Source organism: Scleropages formosus, chromosome 11 (assembly GCF_900964775.1).
Source record: "Scleropages formosus chromosome 11, fSclFor1.1, whole genome shotgun sequence".
NCBI classification, from domain to species: Eukaryota; Metazoa; Chordata; class Actinopteri; order Osteoglossiformes; family Osteoglossidae; genus Scleropages; species Scleropages formosus.
This window is the reverse complement of record NC_041816.1, coordinates 13,238,324-13,262,017: the sequence shown is the minus strand read 5'-3', so window position 1 is coordinate 13,262,017 and position 23,694 is coordinate 13,238,324. Positions and strand designations below refer to the sequence as shown.

The 23,694-nt window shown below is 43.8% G+C and overlaps 1 protein-coding gene across 6 annotated transcripts in view; it reads right to left on the bottom strand.

Annotated features, from left to right (window-relative positions):
• furina (furin (paired basic amino acid cleaving enzyme) a) overlaps positions 1–23,694 on the bottom strand; it is a 75,675-nt gene that overhangs the window by 30,546 nt on the left and 21,435 nt on the right. For all 6 annotated transcript variants that reach the window (XM_018763507.2, XM_018763508.2, XM_018763510.2 and 3 more), the window contains exon 3: positions 6,480–6,578. In XM_018763507.2, coding sequence (XP_018619023.2) covers positions 6,480–6,578 — 99 coding nt within the window. The remainder of the gene's footprint in view (positions 1–6,479; positions 6,579–23,694) is intronic.

The window sequence follows — 23,694 nt, the reverse complement described above, 5'->3', positions numbered from 1 at the left end:
GCAACCTTCACTGTCCCACGGCACGGCTCTGTCAGTGTTGCTCTCTTATCCGCGTCGAGGCAGAGCGTAATAGTACTATCGTACTTAAATGACGACTGACTAAAGATGGAGGGAACACAGAGTTAAACAATTGTTGTTGATTATAGTAGAAGCAGGAACCAAGCTAAATTATTATTTTTCTTCACCACTGCAAAGCTGAGATCAACCGTTTCCTTAAAGTTCCACTGCTCCAAAAAAAAAAAAAAAAAAAAAAATTCTGGCGGAAAATTTAATAAGCCAGTACCTCCCAGTTTACTCACAGCCAAAGACAAAGCAGAAGCCTCATGAACTTACCATGATGACCTGAGAAAAAAAAATACCCTGTACACAACGGTGCTCATGGAAAAACTAACATAGGAAAGCCAACTCAAGGGGCACTTTTCATGTTGTGTTTTCATATACCTTCACCACAGCAGGAAAAGGAGGAAAGGTTGGAAACTGGGACACAAAACAGTAAGTTCCATTCACAACAAGTACACAACAATGATTAAACAAGATGTTAATTAATATATTTAGAATTTAATTCAGGATTTATGACCTCTGTACCTAGTGGACTAGACTGTGGTTGGACAGGAGAGCTATGAAGAAGTAGGAAGACTAAGGACACCTATAAAATTAAATTGAATATATCCATTGGGCCCTTACAATAAGGGTTAAAAAAAAAATTAAAACAGCATGTTCCTGCTAGAAGATGGAGGTCAAATCAAGACTCAAAGGCTAACTGAAATGCTGACACACACACACACACACACACACACACACACACACACACACACACACACACTTTCCCCACGTCTTCTTAGCAAAAACGAAGCACAGATGACAGTACCCTGCACAGGATGGAGGAGACCTTTGTTCTCGGGAAGCCAAGTCGAGACACAGAAAATGCCGACAGCAGCAGATAACGCCAATGACAACGTGCCATCCCCCCACCCAACCCCTAGCCTCACCTCACTCTCCTGGCTTATGTTTCACTGAAGTGGATGAAGCAGGCTGATGTGTGGTAGGACAGGGGATGCGGTATGGTGCGATGCAACACTGTACATCAAGGGCACGGGCAGTGGAAAAGGACAGCAAACGCACGTCAGTGCTGTCCTTCAACAGAGATACCTAGGACTATCTGACACACTCACTGCACACACTCCTAGTCTTTCACATCAGAACCGCCTATATTTGGCCATGCATCCCTGAAATTTTGGTTTTTACTAGGCAGAAATCCGCCCACAATTTTAAAAAAAATGGAAGCGGCACTACACGACTCTTCTTGAGCTTACGATTCAGAAATATTATCTATCAGAGAGCACAGAAGCGCAGAGTGCTGACAAAGTTCTCATATTTATTCAGTTGTGTCCTTGACAGAAGTCCTTAAAACGGAAGGACTGCTCAGAGATGAATTTAAAAGGAGAGAGGGCCAACCGTGGCCCACCATATCAAAGTGACCAATGTACAAGGTCAAAGGCATGATGTATGAAAATGTATTCAGCAGCAGGGAGAAGTGTTATTAATCTGCCTGAACAGTGCATGGGGACGAGCAATGCTCCTCTGCATGTAAGACACCCCATCACCAGTCAACATTTACTTGCAGTCTAAGTAGAAGGCAGTTTAAATGGAAACTTTCAAAAGTGTGCACGGCACTTCTGAAAAAACAGAATGTAAACTTAAATTACAGTCTGCAGAATTAAGGCTTGCTATGGTTCAGCTCTTATCCCTTTCTTTTCACTGCTTCATATTTATGAAATTCATGCACAGCTATCAAGATCAATAGAATAAAGGCATTTTTAGCCTGCAAGACTAAATTTCTCTTCTCCTTCATTGACCAAAGATGCAAAGCATGGTGGCTTACCCTCAGCAAAAGATAAAGCAAAATGGTGTGGCGCCAGAGTCTGAAGGCATACATGCAAATAAGTCTTGAATAGCGCTTGTGTAAATGGTTGAGGTTCATCTGGTGTTTTGCTGTCCCGCAGGGACATCACAAGCGAATGGCAGTGGAGATAAACCTCGACTTGGATTGAAAAGAAGTAGGCTTAAGTCCTATGAGATTGAACCAGAAGCCAGAGGACACCAAAGAGAACTCAGTCCTGCTTTTATGTCCTTGAGTAACTTAACCTATACTACTTCCATGCAGCCTCCTGCAACATAATCACTATTACAATATTGTTTGTTCTGCATATCATCTTTATCACCATAAAATGCAAGGGGATTCTGAAAGGGCTCTTCATTAACACACGCTGATGCCCACAGAACAAACTTAAATCACAGCTGCTATCTGCATATAAGAACGAAAGGCAGGCAGCAGGATGGTAAGGCAGCAAGGTGGCACAGAACATAGTGCTGCTACCTCACAGTTCCTGGAGTATGTGTTTGGAATTTGGTTTAAATATGGTTCAGCCGTAGTTTGAATGTTCTCTCCAACTTCGCATGAGTTCCTGCCGGGTGCTCCATTTTCCTCCAACAGTCCCAAAAACATGTTTCTCAGGTGGACTGATGACTCCGGATTGCCTTTAGAATGCATGTGTGAGTAAATGAGTATGTGTGATTGCCCTGTCATGGACTGGCATCCCGTTCAGGATATACCTTGGCTTGTGTCACATGTTTCCAGGATAAACTCCAGACCACTTGACCCTGAACAAGATATTCAAGACAGATTGATGAATGCAAGCAGCAGCCTAGGCCACACCGGGTCAGGACTCATTAAGGGAAACAAACCCAGGTGTGAGTAATTACACCATTTAGGCTTTTCAAAAAGTCTGGCGTATTGGAAGGTGTGTGTGATTTTTCTCTTTTTTTTTTTTTTTTAAAAACTTTCCTTATGGTGCAGCCAAAAGACTTTATTTTTAATGTTTTGCCATTTTGTTATTGATATTTTTTGTTTAACAAGGCAAAAAGTAAGAAAGCCAATAAGTGCAGACATTATCACCTTGTACCTGGTCACCACCCCGAAGCAGATGCACTGTCGCGGTCACAGTGTTGTCCCGCTGCACTTCAAGCACTTCAGCTGGAAGCTGTCAGTCCAGCACTTTTCAAGTTATACGTTTACTACATCAGGGTAATCTGTAAACCCAACATATTACCAAGAAGAGTAGACATGTACATGGCATGCTTTGAAAGTTCTGATGGCTTTTCGTTTCCGTTTAGTCTAAATGTGAACGAAAAACAGTTCTTATGCAACAACACTGACAACTTGTACGCAATGAAGAAAAGAAGACTTTTAAACTTTGGTTCCAACTCTACTTGCACCACTACCGACTCAGAGAGGGAGTCACCCGAATGAGGAAATGCACTGTCTAGCCGGAACAAAAAGCAGCCGGACTCTGGGAAAACAGCAGAATTTGCTCTGTCATAAAGTATGAGAGGTTCAGGTGTGATAACTGCTTCAGTGGTTTGACTGAAGAGAGCAGGAAGCCCTGTCTAAACCATTAGTCACAGCACAAGCACATGGGCAGGAGGGTATGTAGTGTACTAGAGAAAGCTGGTGTTAGGACTTGGCATAGGTGATCTGTCACGTCTGCCGCCAGTCAGCGAGCAGAGCTGCCTCACGGAGTCTCTGAGGTGAAAAGCTGGCTCCCGTATGTAAATAATGTAACAAACCCAAGAAAAACAGCCTTTCATCTGCACCAGAGCTACTGATCGATGTATTAAGCAGCCTGCGCTGCATCTCCATTTGCATACCGAAGCTTTGAGGAACCTTGGCGTGCTAAAGAGGAATGCCAGATCACGGCAGAGCGCTAATCAGCAAATCAGCAGAACTCCTACATCTGGCCTTTCAAACATGTTTGCTAAGTTACATTCCAGGTCTCCCATTTCAACATCTGAGAATGTTCTACATTTTCGAACCTTGTATCCTGTCTCCCTTCCTCCAATTCTATCCCATCTAGTTTGACTGGAATATGTATGAGGAGGCAAAAAGAGGAAATACTATTTTCTAAACATCATTGTTTTGAAAGCTACAAAAGACAAAAGCACTGTCAAATATAGTGGGAAATTTGTAATGGAAGCTAAGGAAATGAAAGGAGAATCCAGAAGTCAAAAGATAAAAACTCTAGTAGAAATGGAACCAGGATTGGGTGCTGTGTAATGTATCATCCATGAAGCTTTTCATTCTTCTCTTCTCCATGTATGCCTTTTGCATGTCAAAGTCAGATAAGACTGGGTTCGGAGCAGCGACTTACCCTATGGAGCTGTACCACCCTGTACGTTTCCATGTTTTGTCTTTTTCTACAAACCCTGTCACATGCTGGACAACTAAGTCCAGAGTGGAGTTCCCATGTGTTATACGCACGTGCGCAACAAACGGCAGCGGGCCTGTCTGGAGAACATTAAAGTCGACAGAAAGTAATAAACAGTTTATCCTTTGGTAATATGGTTTGTCTGTACTTGAGCTCGGATAGTTCTATCCTTTGTTTTTGATTAACCTTAAATGTTTTGACCTCGCAGTGCCAAAGTCAGGTCTGTTTGAAGGTGGGAGGTTCCCACTCTTTCTGCAGTGCTTTGGGAGCAAAGGAATTCAACAACAGGAAAAGCAACATCAGGACTGAGAGGAAATCCCAACCAGAGGGCAAGGGGCGCGTCAGGCAAGGAAGCCAGTTCACCCAGGCTGGAGAGGAAGAGTCAGGAGCGGCATCTAAGCAAGTCAATTTTCCTCACTGCACCTGTTCAGGACCCACCCTCCAACAAACTGCAGACCACAGAACAACTCCCTCCTCATCCTGCCTCCCTAAAAGGGCCTTTCCCATCACAGAAATGCACCACACTGGCACTTAAACAAGAATGCTGAGAAAACTGTGGCCTTCCACACCCTTGCAAAGAAAGCTCTAAGAGAGACGCAGCAGACTCATGGGGCCGCCCTACATATTTTCGGTGTAACGATCCAAAACAGAAAAACATGCACTTTGTCTGGGACCATTCTTTATTAAACCTTCAACCTTTAGAAGCAATCATATAACATACGGTGCAGTCTATATGTGGGCACAATTATACATACTGTAAAAGGATGTATCGTACATGAAGTCAGTGCTAAAGAAATTGACTGTGTATGAACATCTTCCTATACTATTCCTCACTCCAAAAACATTCATCTCCAGAATGCTCGGATAGCAGACGTAAAGTCTGGTAAACTTCACGTTTTCAAACGTATAGTGATGTGAGTGGTGAAAAAAAAAATCTAAGTGTCACTGCCAAACAAAACTACATGCAGCATGGAGACCAATCCTGAGACATTAAGTCTGTATTACATTGGTTGCCTGCAGCGGTAGCTGACTGCTCTCCAACCTGCGGGACCTTCAAATTCATGTCATTAATCCTCACAGTCCACCATCAGCTTTACTAATAATACTATGGCTGCATATGGTCAGACAACCACCATTAAGCACTATTTAAAATGTTAGAAATTTTTCTGGTTTATTCAGTCCCAGTTTTCTTCCACATTTATAAAGCAATTTATTACAGGAACATTCGCCAATTTAAGTACCTCAAGGTCTTAAAAATATATGTAGTAGGATCTTTCTGAACATAAGGACTTGAAAATGCATTCTCCAGGTTACAAAAGTACGTACTTTACTCTTACGCTATCTCCTGCCCAGTTACTGAATTACACAGTAAAGACAATCATTATTCAGATGCAGCAACCAAGAAGAGCAGAGGTGGTTTGAACATAGCTGGCTTCCTTTCCAGCTTGGACTTAGATCCAGACAGGGAACGACTTGCAGCCCCTGGCAGCTGTGGTGAGCTCTGGAGCATGCATCAATGATCACACTGTGCACCTCCCTCCTAATAGGCACATTTCACATTCACAGCTCAAAACCTTTTTAAATCCTAAAAGGAATGGGAAACTCGGTCGGCATGGCGACAGTTTGCAGCTCTGATTTGGCTGATATCCTCGCAGGCATGGGGACTGAGGCAGATCCAGGGAGCCTTTAGCAATCTGTTTGCCATCAATAATATGGCCATGAAAGAGCTGTTAGACACCCAAGTCAAAATTTAAAACCATGAAATTCTTTTCATTTATCAGCCAATTCAACATCAAATCAAGTGAGATCTTACTAAATGTGGGCAGCTTTTCGTAGTTCATATTATACATATATGTTCATATTTCAGACAACATTAGGGTGCTATTGAAAAAGGAAAAAAAATTTAGAAACCAATACAGCATCATGATCCTCAGATTTAATGGCAAGAAACAACACAGGCCAAGGTTACAAATAAGGTTGGCTCATCATCACTGTCCACAAAAGGAACCATTATTCACCTTCTGGACCATACCCTTCACTTGATCCCTTTTAATGTAAACTTACCTTTGCAACTCTTCAGAGTCTGCCAAGGCAGAGAAGAACAAAACTGTCTAAAAGCAAGGTTACTGCGATCCACTGTTCACTACAGATAACATTGAGAACAGCAGCCAACTCTGGTGTCAGCCAGCAAGCACACCTAATCTCCAGTCATACCTGGGGCTCCTTCTGCAACCTGACGTGTACCCCTTGGTGAGTCGACAGAGACCTCTTCACCACTGCCCGGTGCCGGAAGTGATAATAGTCACCAAATACCTGCAAAGACAATTCGCAGCCATTAGTCTTCAGGTAGACATATATACAGATAATTCGGAGATGAAACAGCCACAATAAGATAAATGTGTTTCGCGTGCAGAACACAATTAACGAGTGGAGGGTTTACAAGGCGGCAAATACATAACAATTCCTCTTTGGAGGGTGGGGGAGGGGTCATTTGTCACTACCATGCTTTTTCCAAACTTGACACTGCCACCTGAGCCTTGTGACTCAGAAACATATTGTCGAAGAAGGTGGGTGGAAAAACACCTTTACTTTAATCAACGGACGCAACAGTCCTACACACGAGAACCTCGAAAGCCAAATCGGAGCGGCACTCCCCCAACCCCACCCCTGTGGAGACACCACATGGCACCTCCCGATGCGCCCAGGCGTCGTGTTCACACCTTTTTCAGGAAGTGGCAAAACAAACGTGGGGAACGAAAGCAGCGCAGATGCCTGCACGGGAGGATTCTAAAGCCATGTGAAACCCGCTGTTGACATGGGATCCAAAACACCACACCAAACACCTATTACAACTTTTTTTTTTATTCCTGATGCAGAAAGATGAGTAACTAGCATGTAAATAAGTAACGCTTTTCCCGTGGACTAAATCACATGGGACCCATGCTTTGCAGGCCAGAATAGCTGGGTGGAGGACAGACACAGGGACGCAGCCATGGCATTAAGCCAAAGGTGGTGTGAACCGTGAAGTTAAAAGTAATGGACTGACACAAGATAATCATTTATATACACATTTTAATGACTAAAGCGGAAAAATTACTCTTCTCCCTATTGTTCAAATAAATAACAGGATAATGCAGCAGCTTAGAAAATGCTTTTAACTGAGGTTCATAGCTTGAAATTTGACCGATTTATAAAGGTGGGTATAGCACTTGAGTAATTTGGGTTAAGTAGCTTTCAGATGCAGAGAATATATATCGTGCTCACGGTGTCTAATGAGCCCTGCAATACCAACACATAAATACTTAAAATCTGTGTCCAACTGCTTTGGTTCTGCCCAGTTTAAAAGTTAGGAAAGAACACAACATGAGCTGCTCATTATTCAAGGTAGATTCATCTAATCAGTTATTTATGGAATTTTACATGGTATTCTCTGTGATCAAGACTTCTCCTCCTTGTTACCAGCAAAAAAAAAAAAAAAAAAAAAAAAACCCAATGTTTTCACCTTCTATATCAAACTCAAATGTTTGTAGACACTAAAACTTTAACCTGCATAAAAAGACAGATGCTCGTGCAGGAGTGATAATGCAATTTCCTTGACTTACAGTACTTTTGAAGAACCTTTTGACTCCATAACAACAGTTTCCAGCCCTGTGCAATGACTCTGGGGCACCATGGGTAAAGCTGGTGCCTCATAGCTCCCGAGCTGCTTGGTGGGTGTGGGGTTTTGAGTCCTGCTCAGGGTGGGCAGAGCTTGCATGATTCTCCTGACGTATGCACCCCTCAGACATGCATGGAAGAATGCACTGGCAAACCACTTCTGTTCCTCCCTTGTGTTAGGAAAACACACGAGTGGTCGCTACGAGTCGGACTCGACTCAACGGCGCTTCCATCCGTCCATAATGACTTCAGCGGTCTTCTGCCTTGTGGGAGTGGCTTTTTGGACAACTATTCTTCTGACAGTTTTCCCAATAGCTAATGTATAACTAGCCTCAAATCAATAACCTGCTTGCTCAGAAATGAGATGTCACAACAGCTCCTCAAAAAGTACTCATGCCATTAATATAAAATGATTTAGCAGATGAAAGAGATGTTATATAGATATGAAATAGAGATGTGTTATTCAAGAGTGAGTTATATACAATGTTCTTCCTGTGATTTACAATCACTTCAAGTGTAGTAAATTCACACATTTTAACAGTAACATCACAAGCTGTGGAGACACATCAACAAATAGAGCTGCCTGAAAACACACACATACAGGCATACACACACTCGAGTTTAGTAAACCCGTGAGTCAGAGCGTCATCCCCTTCAAACAAAGTACTGGCGTGTCTGTAATGGAAGGCTAAGCACTCTAGGGGAGGGTTGACCACTGGGTTACATGAAGAGACAAAATGTGCCGCTCTGGCCAAATGCTGATAAACACAGATTAGCTCTGGAAGAACAAAACGGATACCATATCCTCCAGAGTCACACAACATGTACACAAACAAAACACAGGAGTAAAGTACCTACGGTAAACACAACCACAAAACAAAACACAGAGAGCAATAACATTTTGTAAGAAGAGAGGCATATTAAGTGCTGCTTCCAGCTAAACTCACTCAAGGTGCTTCAAAGAAATACAAATGATCCGCGATCCCGTGAGGTCAAGTGAGGAAACCCAGCTATCATGCTGACCACAGCCCCTGTTCCAGACCGGTGGGAGAACAGGGCGGAGATGCTGGACAGACCGTACCCCTAAAAACACCTCGCATTCACCCAATACACAATGTATACCTAATAAAATTAAACATTTATGCCAAGAAGTGCGCAAGTCATGACAAAGACCTGTAAGCCAAATCTGCATCTAGCCTGTAATGTTGCTTGTATGTTCATGAATTGGGAGGGGAAAAAAAAACAGTAAGGCTGTTTCCTCCATTTCCACGATAGTGAGGAATCTACCAAAGAAATCATATGACAAGGTATATCAAAACTACTGCAAAGACAGCCATCAAAAAACACCCCGAAATGTTAAAAGCAAAGAGCAGCAGTCTAGCCCTGGGCGTCATGATGAAGCTATGAAGCAAGTAATGCTTTATAAGTGGCTCTCACAGAACTGACTAATGGCATCATTAGGGGAACTAAAGAATAATTAATAAATGTCAGCAGCAGCAGTAACCCATAGTAATGGTTCAAATACTATAGAGTCAAACCATTTTTAAGGAATGACAATGCGCACACAGGTAAAGATTCATGCATTATGTAGTCCACAGCACACGGCACAAGATAATTATGTCACGACAACAGTGCTCCCTTCGCCAACCGCAGCCGCTTAATCATCCTGAAACCTGTATGAAGGCCTATTTCAGCCCAGCTAAATGGTGTTTCGCCACTCTCAAAACAGTGGGGAAAAGTTCTGGGCTTGAGCGAGCAATTACCGTACAAAAGCGTGATTAACGGCCCTCCTGCACGAGGCAGCTCGGGTGAATGATGCATTCTGTCATAATTTGATTATCTGTAGCAATAACGTTTCATTGAAGGGATGAGAATGGAGGTAAACTCTGACAGATGGAAGGAAATTCAGCTCTTGCAACGCTTCCCCCACTTCCATTTAATCACAAGTAAACAGGCTGAACTGAAGCACGTTGACACAAATAGCCTCCACTGAAAGAAAGCCAGTGGAAAGAGAGAACCAATAACCCTGGGGAGGGCACATTTTTCTGCCTTCACCCGGAGACGTTTGAGAAAATGCTGTACCTACCAGTGTTCTACAGGAAGGCTCCTCAAAAGAGAATTTGCAAATAGAAAGATAACCCAAGAAAGTGGGAGATGGTGGGAGAGAAGAGTGTACGGGGAGAGAATGATCGTAGAATTTTTAATAAAAAAAAAAAAAAACGATGACATTTGAAACGAAAGTGAAAGCTGCACCATTATTTGGGAAGCCATTGTTTGGCACAGGGAACAACGGGGAGACAGCGCTGGGTGATGAGACAGCCCATTGTGTGCATAGGATGACAGGTCTAAAATGATGTGTCTCAATGTGAGAGCAATGTCTGAGAGAAATGCGTGCGCTATTGGGCAGAGAACATTGAAGGTGGCTAGTTATATAACGTGTGAAATGTGAATGAGGGTTGTTACACAGCACCTTGGCAGTCTTGTCCCTCCACGGGTGGAAATGCAACTTGGTGCCCTGCTAGGGGATGATGCCATCTCTGCATGATTAAACACATGACTGAACACAAGGATCGAAGAAAGGACTGAAAACTTCATACGGAGCTACTTGAATGTGTGTACTTGGAAAAATGCTATGAAATCAACAAGCTGTGCTTTACAAATCATGTGTCTGTATCTAAGCCCTGTCTGGTGCGGAGCAAATTTTTGCTTACTCCGAGTTGTACGACACTTTGGACAAACGCATCTGTGAAATGCATACGTGTAAATGTAAGGACATTACTCATCTTCTAACAAATGCATCATGAGCTCCATCCCCAACGAACACACACAGCATATTGAGTTTTTCCTCCTTTACTGATATTATAATGACTTATGGAAACCTTTGGGGAAAAAAGGTCATGGTTGAGTCCAAAAAGGAGTCTGGCTGAATACTGCAGTAAACGCCTCACAAACAGGTGATGAAAGTAGAATGTGACAAAACACGTACACAGGTGAGCAGCGCGGCTTGACCAATTTCTTAGGCACAACCACGTGGTCTTCGAGGTTTCTGACCACAAATCAACTAGGGAGAGGCTCAGCATCAACAGTGTTATTATGAGCTCAGCCAGCCTGTGTAATTTCACCGTGAAAATGTTGCAAACCCTTTGATTAACCAAAACAAGAATGTCAACACCAGTGTTTAGCAACTTATGGGTGAGGCAAAGACATAGCAATAGCATTCATGTGTGATGAGAAATACCTGTCAGGCAGCAACAGCAGTGTTTGCGATCACCACTCGCTGCTTAGGAGAGTACGTACCAAGCAGCCCATTATTTTCGAACGGTGCCGGCACATAAGAAATGGCCCTGAAATTTCATGCCATTCTTTGCAAATTCAAAAATATCCTGTGCGTCATGAATCTATGAAATACACACCAAGCTAATTTCAAAAGTTACGCAGGACCGATTAAAAAATACGTTTAATGTACAAATCCTGCAGAAAATAAGAGCGCTCTGCTCACGGGATGCCCGAGACGGGTTACGAGAGGTTACGGCACCCTGACACGGCGGTGGGCCCCATGCCAGCGGGAGGCATGACGCTAATCCAGTGGTGGAGTTAACCCTCCTGACAAGTTCACGGCCCAGAATCTGGAGAAGGGCGCGACCCTGGGCTGTTCGTGCTCCGAGTCCCCAGCACGTCAAAGGCTGCGCCTCGCGAACCGCGCAGCACACAGCTCGGCCCCGCAACAGCCGCTAAGAATATACCCCGTGGTTCTCATTAAGCATGCTTCACAAATAAGGCTTTGTAACGAAAGCCTAATTACGGCTCTTGTGCACGCCGAGCGACAGTCTGACGGGTTAAACTCATTTACTCAACGTCCTGTTACTTTATGCAGGCAGCATTCCAGGGTGAAAAATTAGGTACTTGACAGCCCTAAGCCAGGCCGGCATTGACTTCCAAAGAACAATTAAGATGAGGAAGAAGTCGGATCCATTACCTATCCATCGCAGCCAAACACTGCCCCGGCGTCTGTTCACATCTGGCTCTTATCTGGCGCTATGGCTGCACAGCAAGCTGTTAACATGATTATGGCTTAAAATGCCAGAACTAACAAGGCTGGGGGGAGCACAAAAGCAGCTGAGACAAATTGCTGTTAAAAGGAAAAGAAAGAGCCTCTGCTGACCTTTCCACGATTGAAATTCCTTACCCACTTTCTACAGGGCATTCCGTAGTGAATCTCGCTTCCACGCTACTCTATGAACCGAAGAACGCAAGAATCTCAACTGAAGCCCAGGTAATAAGGCCAGCTTTTCATGCAGAATGCTGGTTTCACTGTCAAATGCAGAGTTTTGTTCGCAGCAGACTGGGAATTTGTCACTTTGCCGTCTGCCCGTCTTCCTTATCCAAGCTAATTTAAAATATTACGCTTAGACAAAAAGGAATTCCAATGCTCAAGGGCATTGCCGAAAGACCACCCACTGGGATTCGAGCTGGCGACCTTCAGATTACAAGTCTGGGTCCTCAACTACTGCAGAAACAGCAATCTTTATTTAAGACGGACCGAACACCAACACCCCAGAAGAGGACATTTGACAGTTAAACAAGTACCCACACACATCAATGTGGAACTACCTTCACCTACAGAGGACAGGCTGAGTGGCACGCAGAAAGTTTGTTGTGGTCCATCAATAAGGATGATGAATTCGAAGTAAACACTCATACCTCAGTTGGGCTCTTATGTGGTGCTGCTCTCCTGGGCATAAGCAGCTGAATTTTCCAACAGTCAGCACTTTTGTGCGATTTCGGCGAAGATCCCACACACCAGTAACCAACATACTACTCGTATCCTAATATTGGATGAGACAACAAAAACGAAATAAATGCTGGAGAAGTTTTGGTATCGCAGACAAACTCAAGGTGGAAGATGGTTTACACTCACAAGTAAACCCAATTCTCTATAGCTGTGATACTTATCTATAATTTACATAAAAACAGACAACAGCAACAGTTAAAAGTGAGAGTACATGTGGACAACCTGGACAATAAAAAGCAAAGCAACCGGACCGACATATTACCCAAATGTGTAGTGAACAAAATACGTTTCCAGCACACGTGCTCAAACTTTTCATTGGTGTTCTTTCTATAACCCTGCTTTTTTGAAGGTACGCACGCGAAAGATGTAGCCGTCCTCGATTTCAAGCACGTGGGACCGCACTCTCTGGAGAGCACGACGGGGACCCCGCTGTCAACTGGCAATAACAAGCAGCCGAGTCCATAATACCAGAGAACTGGGCCGCGCCCAGAGGAGGAAAGCAGTCGCTGGGCAGTGCGCCTGCTGGAGGCCGTTACACCACACACCAGACAACAGCACCGGGAGTTACGTGCACTGACCTGGGACCACCAGCCCTCCAGCAGAGTCACAGCACTAACCCGGGCTCACTGACCCTCCAAGCAGCCAAAATCGTAGTGCGCTAGCATTAATCCTGCTTCGACCAGAGTCCAGAGGTGTGATTTGGATCCAAGCCAGGAGCACTTTCAGGAGAGTAGTCAAGATTAAAATCTGGACCAAAAAAAAAAAAAAAAACCCCCAACAGGTCGCTGGCAAGAAGATGTCTTATGAGAAGTTTCCTTACAATCTGGGCACATAGGAGTTGAAGCAACAGAGCCCAGATGTAGAAATAGAATGAAGCAACCCGCAGCATCAGAAGATTATAAAGGCCCATTATACAATACACTAATGACCATGAAAGAACAAAGGGGGTTTATAAAGTACAGAGGTTTGAAGCAGCAGCACAGAAATCCAAGGGGAATATTTGCAAAACGCACCTCTTTTCAACACATTTAAGCCGCCAAATTTAAAAAATGAGCTGTGAAGCAAAACAGCCGTTATTAATTAAACAGTGTTATTCGCTGAAATATTTAACCACATTTTCACTTAGCATAAGTACACTGACATAGAATTATATGCACGGAACTTAAAATATGCCGGGCAGTTTGGCATTGGGCTTCATACCTTAAATCAAATGTTAAAATTCTGTAACAATATGCTGCCTGAAAAACTTTGAGACAACGCATTTGCACATTTTGGTGCAGACTTCCTTTACAAGTCCCATGCTAACTTGTTTGTTTTGTTTAATGAGGCTCCTGCTTGCTATTTGCCTAGCAACAATTTTAAACCTCAATCTGAAAATTTCGAGCCTCATACGTCAAACAGTATCTGCAGGCGGCAGATTGACTCATCAACACGTAACATTATATTGGGCTTGTCTGCATTCTCATTATTGTCAACAAATATGATTTTGTTTTGCACAGGTTTATTAATAAACCAAGAAACGAGAAAGAAAATAAAAGTAGGCCTATTTAATTTAATAAGGCCAAAAGTCATAACAGGAGTCTCAAAATTACAAGCTTTCAAAATGTATTAAACAACAATAAAAGATTTAAAATTACATTGCATAAAATAATGCCTTTAATAACAATTTTCTAAAAATCACTTGCAATGTTAGGCTTGTACAGTAAGCTACCTACAATTAATTTTCACTAGAGCAAGTCAAGGTAAGTACCTTCACTCAGGGTACTACAGCAATTCAATCCTTGATCAATGATACTAAAACAGGAGATAAGATTCAAACCCAGGTCCTTTTGAGCACTAGACTTTATCCTGCTACCCTCCGCTATCTGCTGATGGCATGGTTCTGTGATTTAAATCCAACATTCTGCTATAGTATCGTCAGTCAAGGTGCTACTTACCCTGAATGGCGCCAGTAAAAATTACCCAGCCGTACAAGTAGGTAAATCATTGTAAACAGCTTTGTGTACAAATCTAATACGGTACATCACTTTGGATGAAAGGGTATAAAATTTAGAAAAATTTTTTAAATAATTTGTATCCACTAAAATTCATAATAATAGTAATTTACCTGTCAGCTGAGCTTTTACCACTAGACTTATAATTCCTCTCATTTTTCTTAGTATGAGCGTATCGGGGACGACATGCTCCCCAGTTTTCAAGCAAGTCTAATGTGTCCCCAAGAAGTTGTGTAAAACTGATAATATTTTCTGATCACCTTCAATAAAGGTGAAGTTCTTATTGTGCAGGATCCTGGTCATAAAGATGTATCAAAGTGACTTCTCACCATGGTTGCTTACGTTCTCATTCTAACGAGAACACACACACACACACACACACACACACACACACACACACACACACACACACACAAAAGTGATGCTCTGATTGAAGTGGTTGAGGTTGCTCATGGTGAGCTACAGTTCAGAAGGCACAAAGTGACAGGAATACTCCCTGACAATGATATGTGTTGTACTTCCCCGTATTCAAAAAACACTTTGAAGAAATTTCCCAACTCTTCCCAATGACTATTCATTTACATATGTTCGGCACTATTTTTTTGAACATGCCATTATTGTAAATCAAAACAGGATTTCCTGCTTTCCAGGTTTTATTCAAGTAGATGACGCGAACCAACCTTCTGAGAAACCGTTTTCACACATTTGCAGCTCAACCATTAAGTGGTATTACGTGAACTGAGCGCTTCCACAGAAAAACCGGGGCGCACGAACCAACTCGGTTAATCAATATGAAAAGCCTGTATGAGTAATAGCCATAATTCGTGTGTGTACAGCGAAAACCAGAAACTGAATATTTAATAACCAGCACTGTATAAATCAGATGTACTGTCCACCACATTATTCTAAAGGCTGTAAGACAAAGTTTTCCCAAATAATAAATGAAAAACACGGGACATAAACATGCAACCTTCTAGCAACATAGAAAAAAATATTAAATACTTTATGCAAGCAAATTTTTTTTAATATCTGTGCTGATGCAGAGATATCATGGGATGTATCTGGAACGAAGTGGAGGGCACCTCAGAAGCAGTAGGAATTCCTCCATCAGGAACGCTGAACAGTGTGACTTTGCCTCAGAAGGGCCTGCCTGTGACCCTCACCATGACATGCCATGATGGAAAGTCAAGCAATTAGAGCTAGCGCTGCCGGAAATTAAAAACCGTGGACAGTGCGTCATCACACGCGAGGACATGACTATCCAAGAAAAGAGTTCCATCTTGCAGGCTGTTTTTAGCGTAGGTCTGGAAAATTAAACGGACCCCCAGCTACAGGAACGTGAAGACACTGGAACCAGGAGAGATGTGAAATGATCATTCTTTCATGTTGCGCCTTCGCCACAGTCTTGTCCGTGTTGAATCAGCCTGTCCTCATGTCTCCAACAGTGAGGGATCTTAAGGGTTTCACATGGTCCTGCCAAGCTGACAGATCATGGGTCTGTGGACCACAAGACCGGTGAACCTCAGAGCCTGTGCACCATGTGACTGGAGCCCAAGGCCATAGTTGCCCTCTAAGGACCACAGAAAGGGTACAGTGCTGGTGGCATTCACCCCGTGAGGGAAGGTCTATGAGACACCAAGACTGGTAATAACTCCCTGACCGTAAGCATAGCCAAGCTAACCAAAACCCAAATCCTGTTTGTGCCAGTGTTGTCTGGAAGTACCACAGATGGCTTCTTTGGGGCCTCGGGGGGTGGGGGAATGACAACCCAACCACATGGTAATTCCCACACCACCCAGGAGCCTCCAGGCACAAACACACCACCGCCCACCTTTTCAGGCAGAAGATGTAACTAAGCACTTCGGAACAGCTGTGCAGATCTCTGATTTAGCGATGAACACACACACACACACACACACACACACACACACACACACACACACACACACACAAAATGAATAAATAAGTGTAATTTAGTCCCTAACTGAAACTAAAAGCAGACTACGAAGCCCATTGTTTCTCTTACTTTGGTTTATACACAGTGTAAAAAAAAAAAAAAAAAAAAACAAGGATTGGAACAATTTAGTGCAAAAAGTAAAACTGTTGAGCTCACTTAAATAAAATAAAACAAAAAAAAGGTTCAAAATTCAGTCGAGGCGTCTTCCAAGGCTGATCTGCCGTTCATTCATGGAGCACCGCCCAACCGCTCAACTCTTGATTTCATTCGGTTTTCACTGCACCTGGTAGCACAGCTGGAATCCATCTCAGCGGTGCATGAAGCTCAAAAGCAATTCAGTCATTGAGGCACTTCTGAATCACCACCTCAAATTTAAATTAATCACTTGAGACCTGTAATATTAATTGAAACCAGTGACAGCAGTTCCAGTGATTCATTACTGAAATTATTACCATATTATTTGTACTTGTGCTCAGCTGGCATTTCAGTTGGAATCAATTGGCATTTTAATATGAATTATAGCTTGTACCTTGCACTCCTATCAATAAGCATTGAGAAAGTTCTAAGTTAAGGAGCAGCTAACGATCAGAATCACGTGTATCGGAAGCTATCCGGTGGCGTTACGGCCGCAGGAGTCGCAGCGTTCGCTTTGAAGGCGCACTGAGCGAGGTCGGCCGCAGCGACCAGATCACGCGCCAGCTCCCGCAGCGTGCCGTCGGTCTAATGGAAGGGGTTCAGGAGAGGGCCAGGTGTGGCTCACCCAGACGGGCTCACCGCTGCCATCCCCAGAACCAGAAATCTACGCTGGCGGGGGTCAGCCTGAGAGGTTTCCTGCTCTTACCAAGGACGGCCCAGCAGCGAAACACCTAACTCCGGCTCTGCCGCTACAGCAGAATTAGTTGAAATGCGGGAGAGGAATTAGAGTTGGTCTCCTCACGTCTGATGATGAAATAAAAAGGTATTTGGAGCAATGCCTTCTTTGGAAATGTCTTTGAAAGCCTGTACAAGGACAGAGCTTTATATCCTCTTCTGGATGGAGACAGAGGAGCAGGAGGAGATGGAGAAGAAGGAGGAGGAGGAGGAGGAGAGATTAATGCAAGGGCCCTGTTAATCCCTCTCTCCATACAGGGACCTAATGAACCCTGTTCCACACCAGGGACAAGGAGGGAAGCACCTTCAATGTCCTCAAGGCTGTGGACCAGATGGGTTATCTGCTAAGATCTGTAGTCACATGTCAAATGAAAGCAACTTAACGGAAACAAAAGAATAAAATACATTTTAAAATTGAAATGTATCTGCCTTCGACATTTTATAATGCATAAAAATGTTAAACGCAGAAAAGATGTAACTATTCAGCCTACAAACCACATTTTAGTCTCAGAAGTGCCTTGACAAGCCACCATGAATTTAAAAAGGGGAGATGGGGGGGGGGGGGAGTGGTTTTCTCCATCTTCCTCTGTAGGAAACTGGAGCCCATCCATTATGTCCACAGGACAAAAAAGTTCTCCCTTTACGCCATTTCATGAAGGGTTCTGCCACTTTTAATTAATCACAGTCCCCAAGATCAATTTGTTCTGTAATGTAATACAAAGCGGACCCGACTTTGCCCGTGGGGTTAAGAGCCGCTACCTGCAAGACGGCGTTTCATAGGAAAGTAAAATACTGCCACAGATGAACATGTAATTCCAGAGTGCCAGATCGTGGGGAAATGGACAGAGGGGTTGGCTGTAAACGATCCGTTAGACTCGCAACACAGATTGGGTCCAAAACAGAGGTCCCAGCCGGGAAAGGCGACCCAAAGGACGACAGGCTAAATGCCGCCACAGCAGTAGAGCCATGCTTTCATTTTAGATGCAATAACCACCGCAGCAAAGCTATTACCCATTTTCAGGGAGTAACTCAAACTATGAATTCTAAGAAGAGTTCTACCCTACGTCATTTTTCGGGGGGGAAAACATTTCATCTTTCACCACCAGTTGTGTGGTTTAACAAATATCTCAATCAATACTATGACCCAAAAAAAAAAAATTTTTTACAGTATATTAGCTTCAAATAACCATATTCATCAGTATGCAGAATTGCAAATAATCTTTAAAAAAAAGTTTACTGGGTAGTTAATATTTATTCTAAGTGGATAAGAATAGCATGAGAATAGCTCAAGATGGCCTCAGAACATTAACTAAAATCGTGCAATGGCATGTTAATGAGCTCCGACCTCCACCGACAGGGAGACGAGACCAGACAACGCAACGCAGCCCCCGTACCGCGACCGGCCAGCCGGAACGGGCCCTCCAACGTGGCCACGCTGCTACAAATAGATGCTCCACATAACGTGGCAGAAAGGGAGGAAGTGGCTGACCCAGCACCGGGATAGCTGAATGTGAATGTGCCCACAAAGCAGTGGGACTTTTTGCTCCTGCCTTTTTCAATCACAAATCCCACAAAGCTCTTTGTGAGGAGGCTCGTCGTTCTACTTGGATGATGGGACTTCTTTACCGCAAGGAGAAAATGCGGGATTCCATGGCACACGGGCATGTGTTTCTCATTAAACTATTTTAAAAACTGCATGAAAGAAAAGCTTTCAAAGACTTCTCAGCGCTGTGATTTAATGCGTCTTACTAGTAAAGCACAAAAGAATCATATGGAACGCTCATACAATCACTGTCATCTATTAAACAGCCGTCATAAAGTAGCTTTAGCAAAACGCAACCTTTTTTGATTTCTATAAGTGTAGCCTTTAGAAGAACATGGGTTCCACATTTCTTACACTGATGTATGACAGAAATAAAAAAAGGCAACCGAACTGTTTATATTCTTTTCAGATGCAGCAGCGATGAGCACCTTATAATAAGATACTCCCTCCGAGCCCAAGTGAAAAGATGAGCGGCACATTAATGCGCACCAGAAGACATTGGTAGCATTCACACTCAGGATGTGGCCTGTATTTGAAGAAGGCAGGTGATAGGATTGCTTGGGGTCTCCCCGGGGCACGGTGAACCTGAGACGCGGCTACAGACGAGCGCGGAAGGGCAATGCAATAAAGAAATGATTCAATTGCAGGCAGAGCGCATAACGGCGCTGTACGCAGACATACACGCAGCCTGTACCAGAGACGCAGTAGGGATTGTTTCATTCGCGTGAATTAACGGACTTTGACAAATGTACACGCGGCATTTTAATTCAGGGGGGAGTCACAGGACGGCCACTTTAGCGAGACCTCCATCCGATCAAAGCTGAGTATTACTGCCCTCAGCTCACACGGACCTTTTGGAAGAGAAAAAAAAGCTTGCTATAAGAAAAAAGTATCACTTGCAGTCTCCAGCTCATAGGACACTTACACATCTCTCACTGCCGAAGAAGAAATTTAGTGCCCGAAATATAATATTATAATATCAAATACGTAACATGTAATACGGAGATAAATGCTGGATATATTTTAAGGGAGAGCATGCCAAAAATGGTCAAAGCGCCGAGAATTTACGGTAAAACATTAATTTCCTGTTCTACAGCCCACGAAAAACACACGACATGAGCAAACTGTGTTTGTTCAGAAAGATTAAGAGAATATGATTCACTCATTTTCCCCTGAAATTCTCTCACTGCAAGTCACTCCAGACACAATGAACTAAAACATGAAAAAACCCAACCGACCCATGAACTAACGCGCTGTCTTTAGGAAATACCAATGACTTACACACGCTTTGTTCTGAAATATTGTCCTCTCATATCCAGAGTTAATTAAGTGAGCAAACGAGTAATCCAGGTGTGTGAGCATGACTAAGACAGCATCACCACTATCCGGCTCATACATCTCCGCTGCGTAAGAGGCGGACACCCGCTTTTCCTTCACGAGAAAGCACGGCTCCTCCGGCAAACGCAAAACCTATCAGCCAATCCGGAGGGCAGTTTTACTGCTTCGGGACCACAGATTTAGCCCAGACAAGTTTGGGGCAGGTCACCGAAAAACAAATTACAGAGCGCCTCACTGAGATTCCATCTCGGTGACAGCGAAGCAGCTAGGTGAGAGGTGGGGGGGGGGGGGGGGGAAGCAAATGTACGGTTTGACATGTAATACAATGCGCCAATACGGAGGCATAAAGCATTCTTTGTATGCTGAAAGACAGGTGTTTTCAGTTAGAACCACTCCAAATGGATGGAGCAACAGGCAAGGCCTTCCACCGAAAGAACTGAACTTCTGACGGACTCGGAAAGCACCATCGGTTCGAGAGCAGCGTCTGGTTCCTACATTATGCCGTTCATCCGTTAGATTTGCATTAACAAGCGAGCCACAGGCTGGGGGTGGAGGGTTGAAAAACATGCTGATCTTTCAGTCTGATCGCTGCATCCTGCTGGGTTGGGCACCGCGAACAAGATGTGGTTAGCGCCCGATGAAGCCCTGGCCCGCTGACACCTTGTAAACAATGAGTCCCGCTGCGAGTCAGACTCCAGCTATATTTTGGATTTTGAAGCCACCAGATGGCTAGTCTTTGGTAGGGGGTCCAGTGGGTGGTGCTTCCGAGACGGGGCCGGTGTGATGTCACAGTAAAAGAGGCAGACAGATAGACACCTGCGCGGTGCTGATACAGAGCAGGAAGTTGATGACGTCGCTCAATCCTCCGTTTTCCTTCAACTTCACTCTTTTCTCATTCGATTGCAGTTTGTCAGCCAAACGCCCGTCTAGTACGATGCCAAATTACAAAACATAACCTTTACCAATCTTAATTTGTGTGTGCTGTTCTGCTGGCCTCCTCTTACTAAGCTCACCATTACTGCACGCTCATCTCCATTTCTTTCTCATGTCCTTGGTGGCCTCGCAAAGCCTTAACTTCCCGCAGCTAGTCCTCACGAAACGGGTCACCATCTGAAACCAACGTGACATGCACAACCTCGTCCCAGAACTTGGGCATCTCTAAAGTTGGCCATCGTGAGCCTTTTGACACAATGCTGCTGGGCTCTTTTGTATGGCTATCAGCGTCACCTCATTGCGATCTCATTTTAAGCCTGAATCTCTGAGGTGAGGGGAACTCTTCCTGGTGTCACTTGGTTAAATTCATGACCAAAACTCATGATCTCTTTAATGAACATGGCAGCAAATGCGAGATGAATTCATTTGTTCATGTTGCAGATCTTCTGTTAAAATGTCACTGTTGCTTTTCGTATCGTTTCCAACAACACGAAGGATCGGGCACAAAGAGAGAGAAGATTTAGAAATGCAGGAATCTAGCAAAGTGCGTTACGACGACGATCTCAAGGCGATAGGGAAAAGACAGGCTCAGCAGCTTTTCTCTTTAAAATGCATTAATTAATATATACACAATATTTGCAGTAGAAAAAGAGCTTTACATGCAGTGATAGTGTTAAGGAACAAATCAAAGGCAGTTACACACAGCTTGCTGCTCACACTGCCAATTTCCATATACACCTTAAAAATGAAATTTTAGGGACACTGCGGTTAAAGGACTCTGAAAGCTATTATTATGTCATTTCAAGGGTTATGAAAATTGTCAAGGCATATCAAAAATCATTTCCAACATCGAGCCAAACGAAATCAGCAATTTTGGTAATCAGTTTTCATTCTAGTTTTGTTCATGTATCTGTACAAGCAGATGGGTTGAAAGGATCAGCACGTTGCCCCATAATGCACTTCTGCAGCTGCGGGCCACAGGGGTGAATCCTGGGAGAAGCAGACGAGCCGCACGCCTGTCTCCATCTCTCACACGGATGCCCCCCTGGACAGCAGCTCAACATGTAAACGAAGCAGCCAATCTCACGGACGGGGCCTGACGAGCCACCCTTTCGTCTGCGGCTTCTGGCGAGCGGCGGATCAGCAGCACGGTTTTCAAGCGTCGGAGGAAAGACGAACGAGGCCCGGAACAAACACACCTGTACGCGTGATGCCTTTCAGCCTTCGTGGGTCTGTAAAGCCTCTAACAAGCTGCAGTGTCACCAAGACTGAATGCCGCCAAACTGGAACTGAGAACCCCCCCAGCCCCAGCCCTCAAACAGCTCAGCATGGATGTCAAGCACCGCACCACCGCTCCGCTGCTTCATTTTCACAGTTAAAACTGTCAGTGTAGAACGTGACAAATCCTCCCAGTTTTCTTAATGCAGTCAAGTGGCTTACAGTAGTGCTCCTCCAGCATGCCTTAAGCCACCAGCTCCAAGGCACGTGCTGAAGGAATGGCTCTCGCTTCTTCTCCTGCGACAACGGGACAGCCAGCAACAGCAAATCAAGACAGGCAACTGAACTCCCCCATGACGACTCCAATGAGCAAAGCTTTAAAAGAGCACAATGTCTTCACAAATGCCATAAAATGCTTCTTTCAAAATCCAGCAGGAGATGCGCGGATTCAAAACGGACAAATTGAGAACAGGAAGCTGAAAATACGGGACCTTCTGGGATTCTGCTGTTTCTGAAGAGCGTACTTAAATCAGATCTCCATCTGGGGTTGAGAGAGACATTTACATTCATTTGGTCAGGCTGTCTCAGGAATATTTTAAACTGCTACTCTAAGAGAGCTCTTATGCACACACTGCAAGTGTTGTTCTCCAAAGAAGTGGCATTTAAATGAAAAAGAGGGGAGAAGAGAGAGGGGAGGGGAAAAAAAAAAAAAAAAAAAAAAAAAAAAAAAAAATCTACAACTCACTTTGAAGAAATGCAGCAGCAAATGCATTTAACTGATAAGCTAATATTCCTCTTTTTGAATGATTATGCACCATTATCACTTTTGCTTTTTTGTAATAGCTCCATTTAAGAAGTTATTCCATGGCCTTCAGTACTATGACATTAAAGTAACTTTTTTTTAAGGCTGGTTAGCTAAGCTGCAAACTGATCATACGAGTAGATTTGTAGTAACAAATCTCGATACATCCCAAACAGAATGCATTTTATATATGCATGCATGCACGCACGCACGCACGCACACACAGTATGCATACACATATTTCTTACAATGGGTAATCTGAAGACTGATGTCTTTTAAAAGACAAGGTCTCACAATGTGGTATTCATTGCCTTGTTGTTTTTCC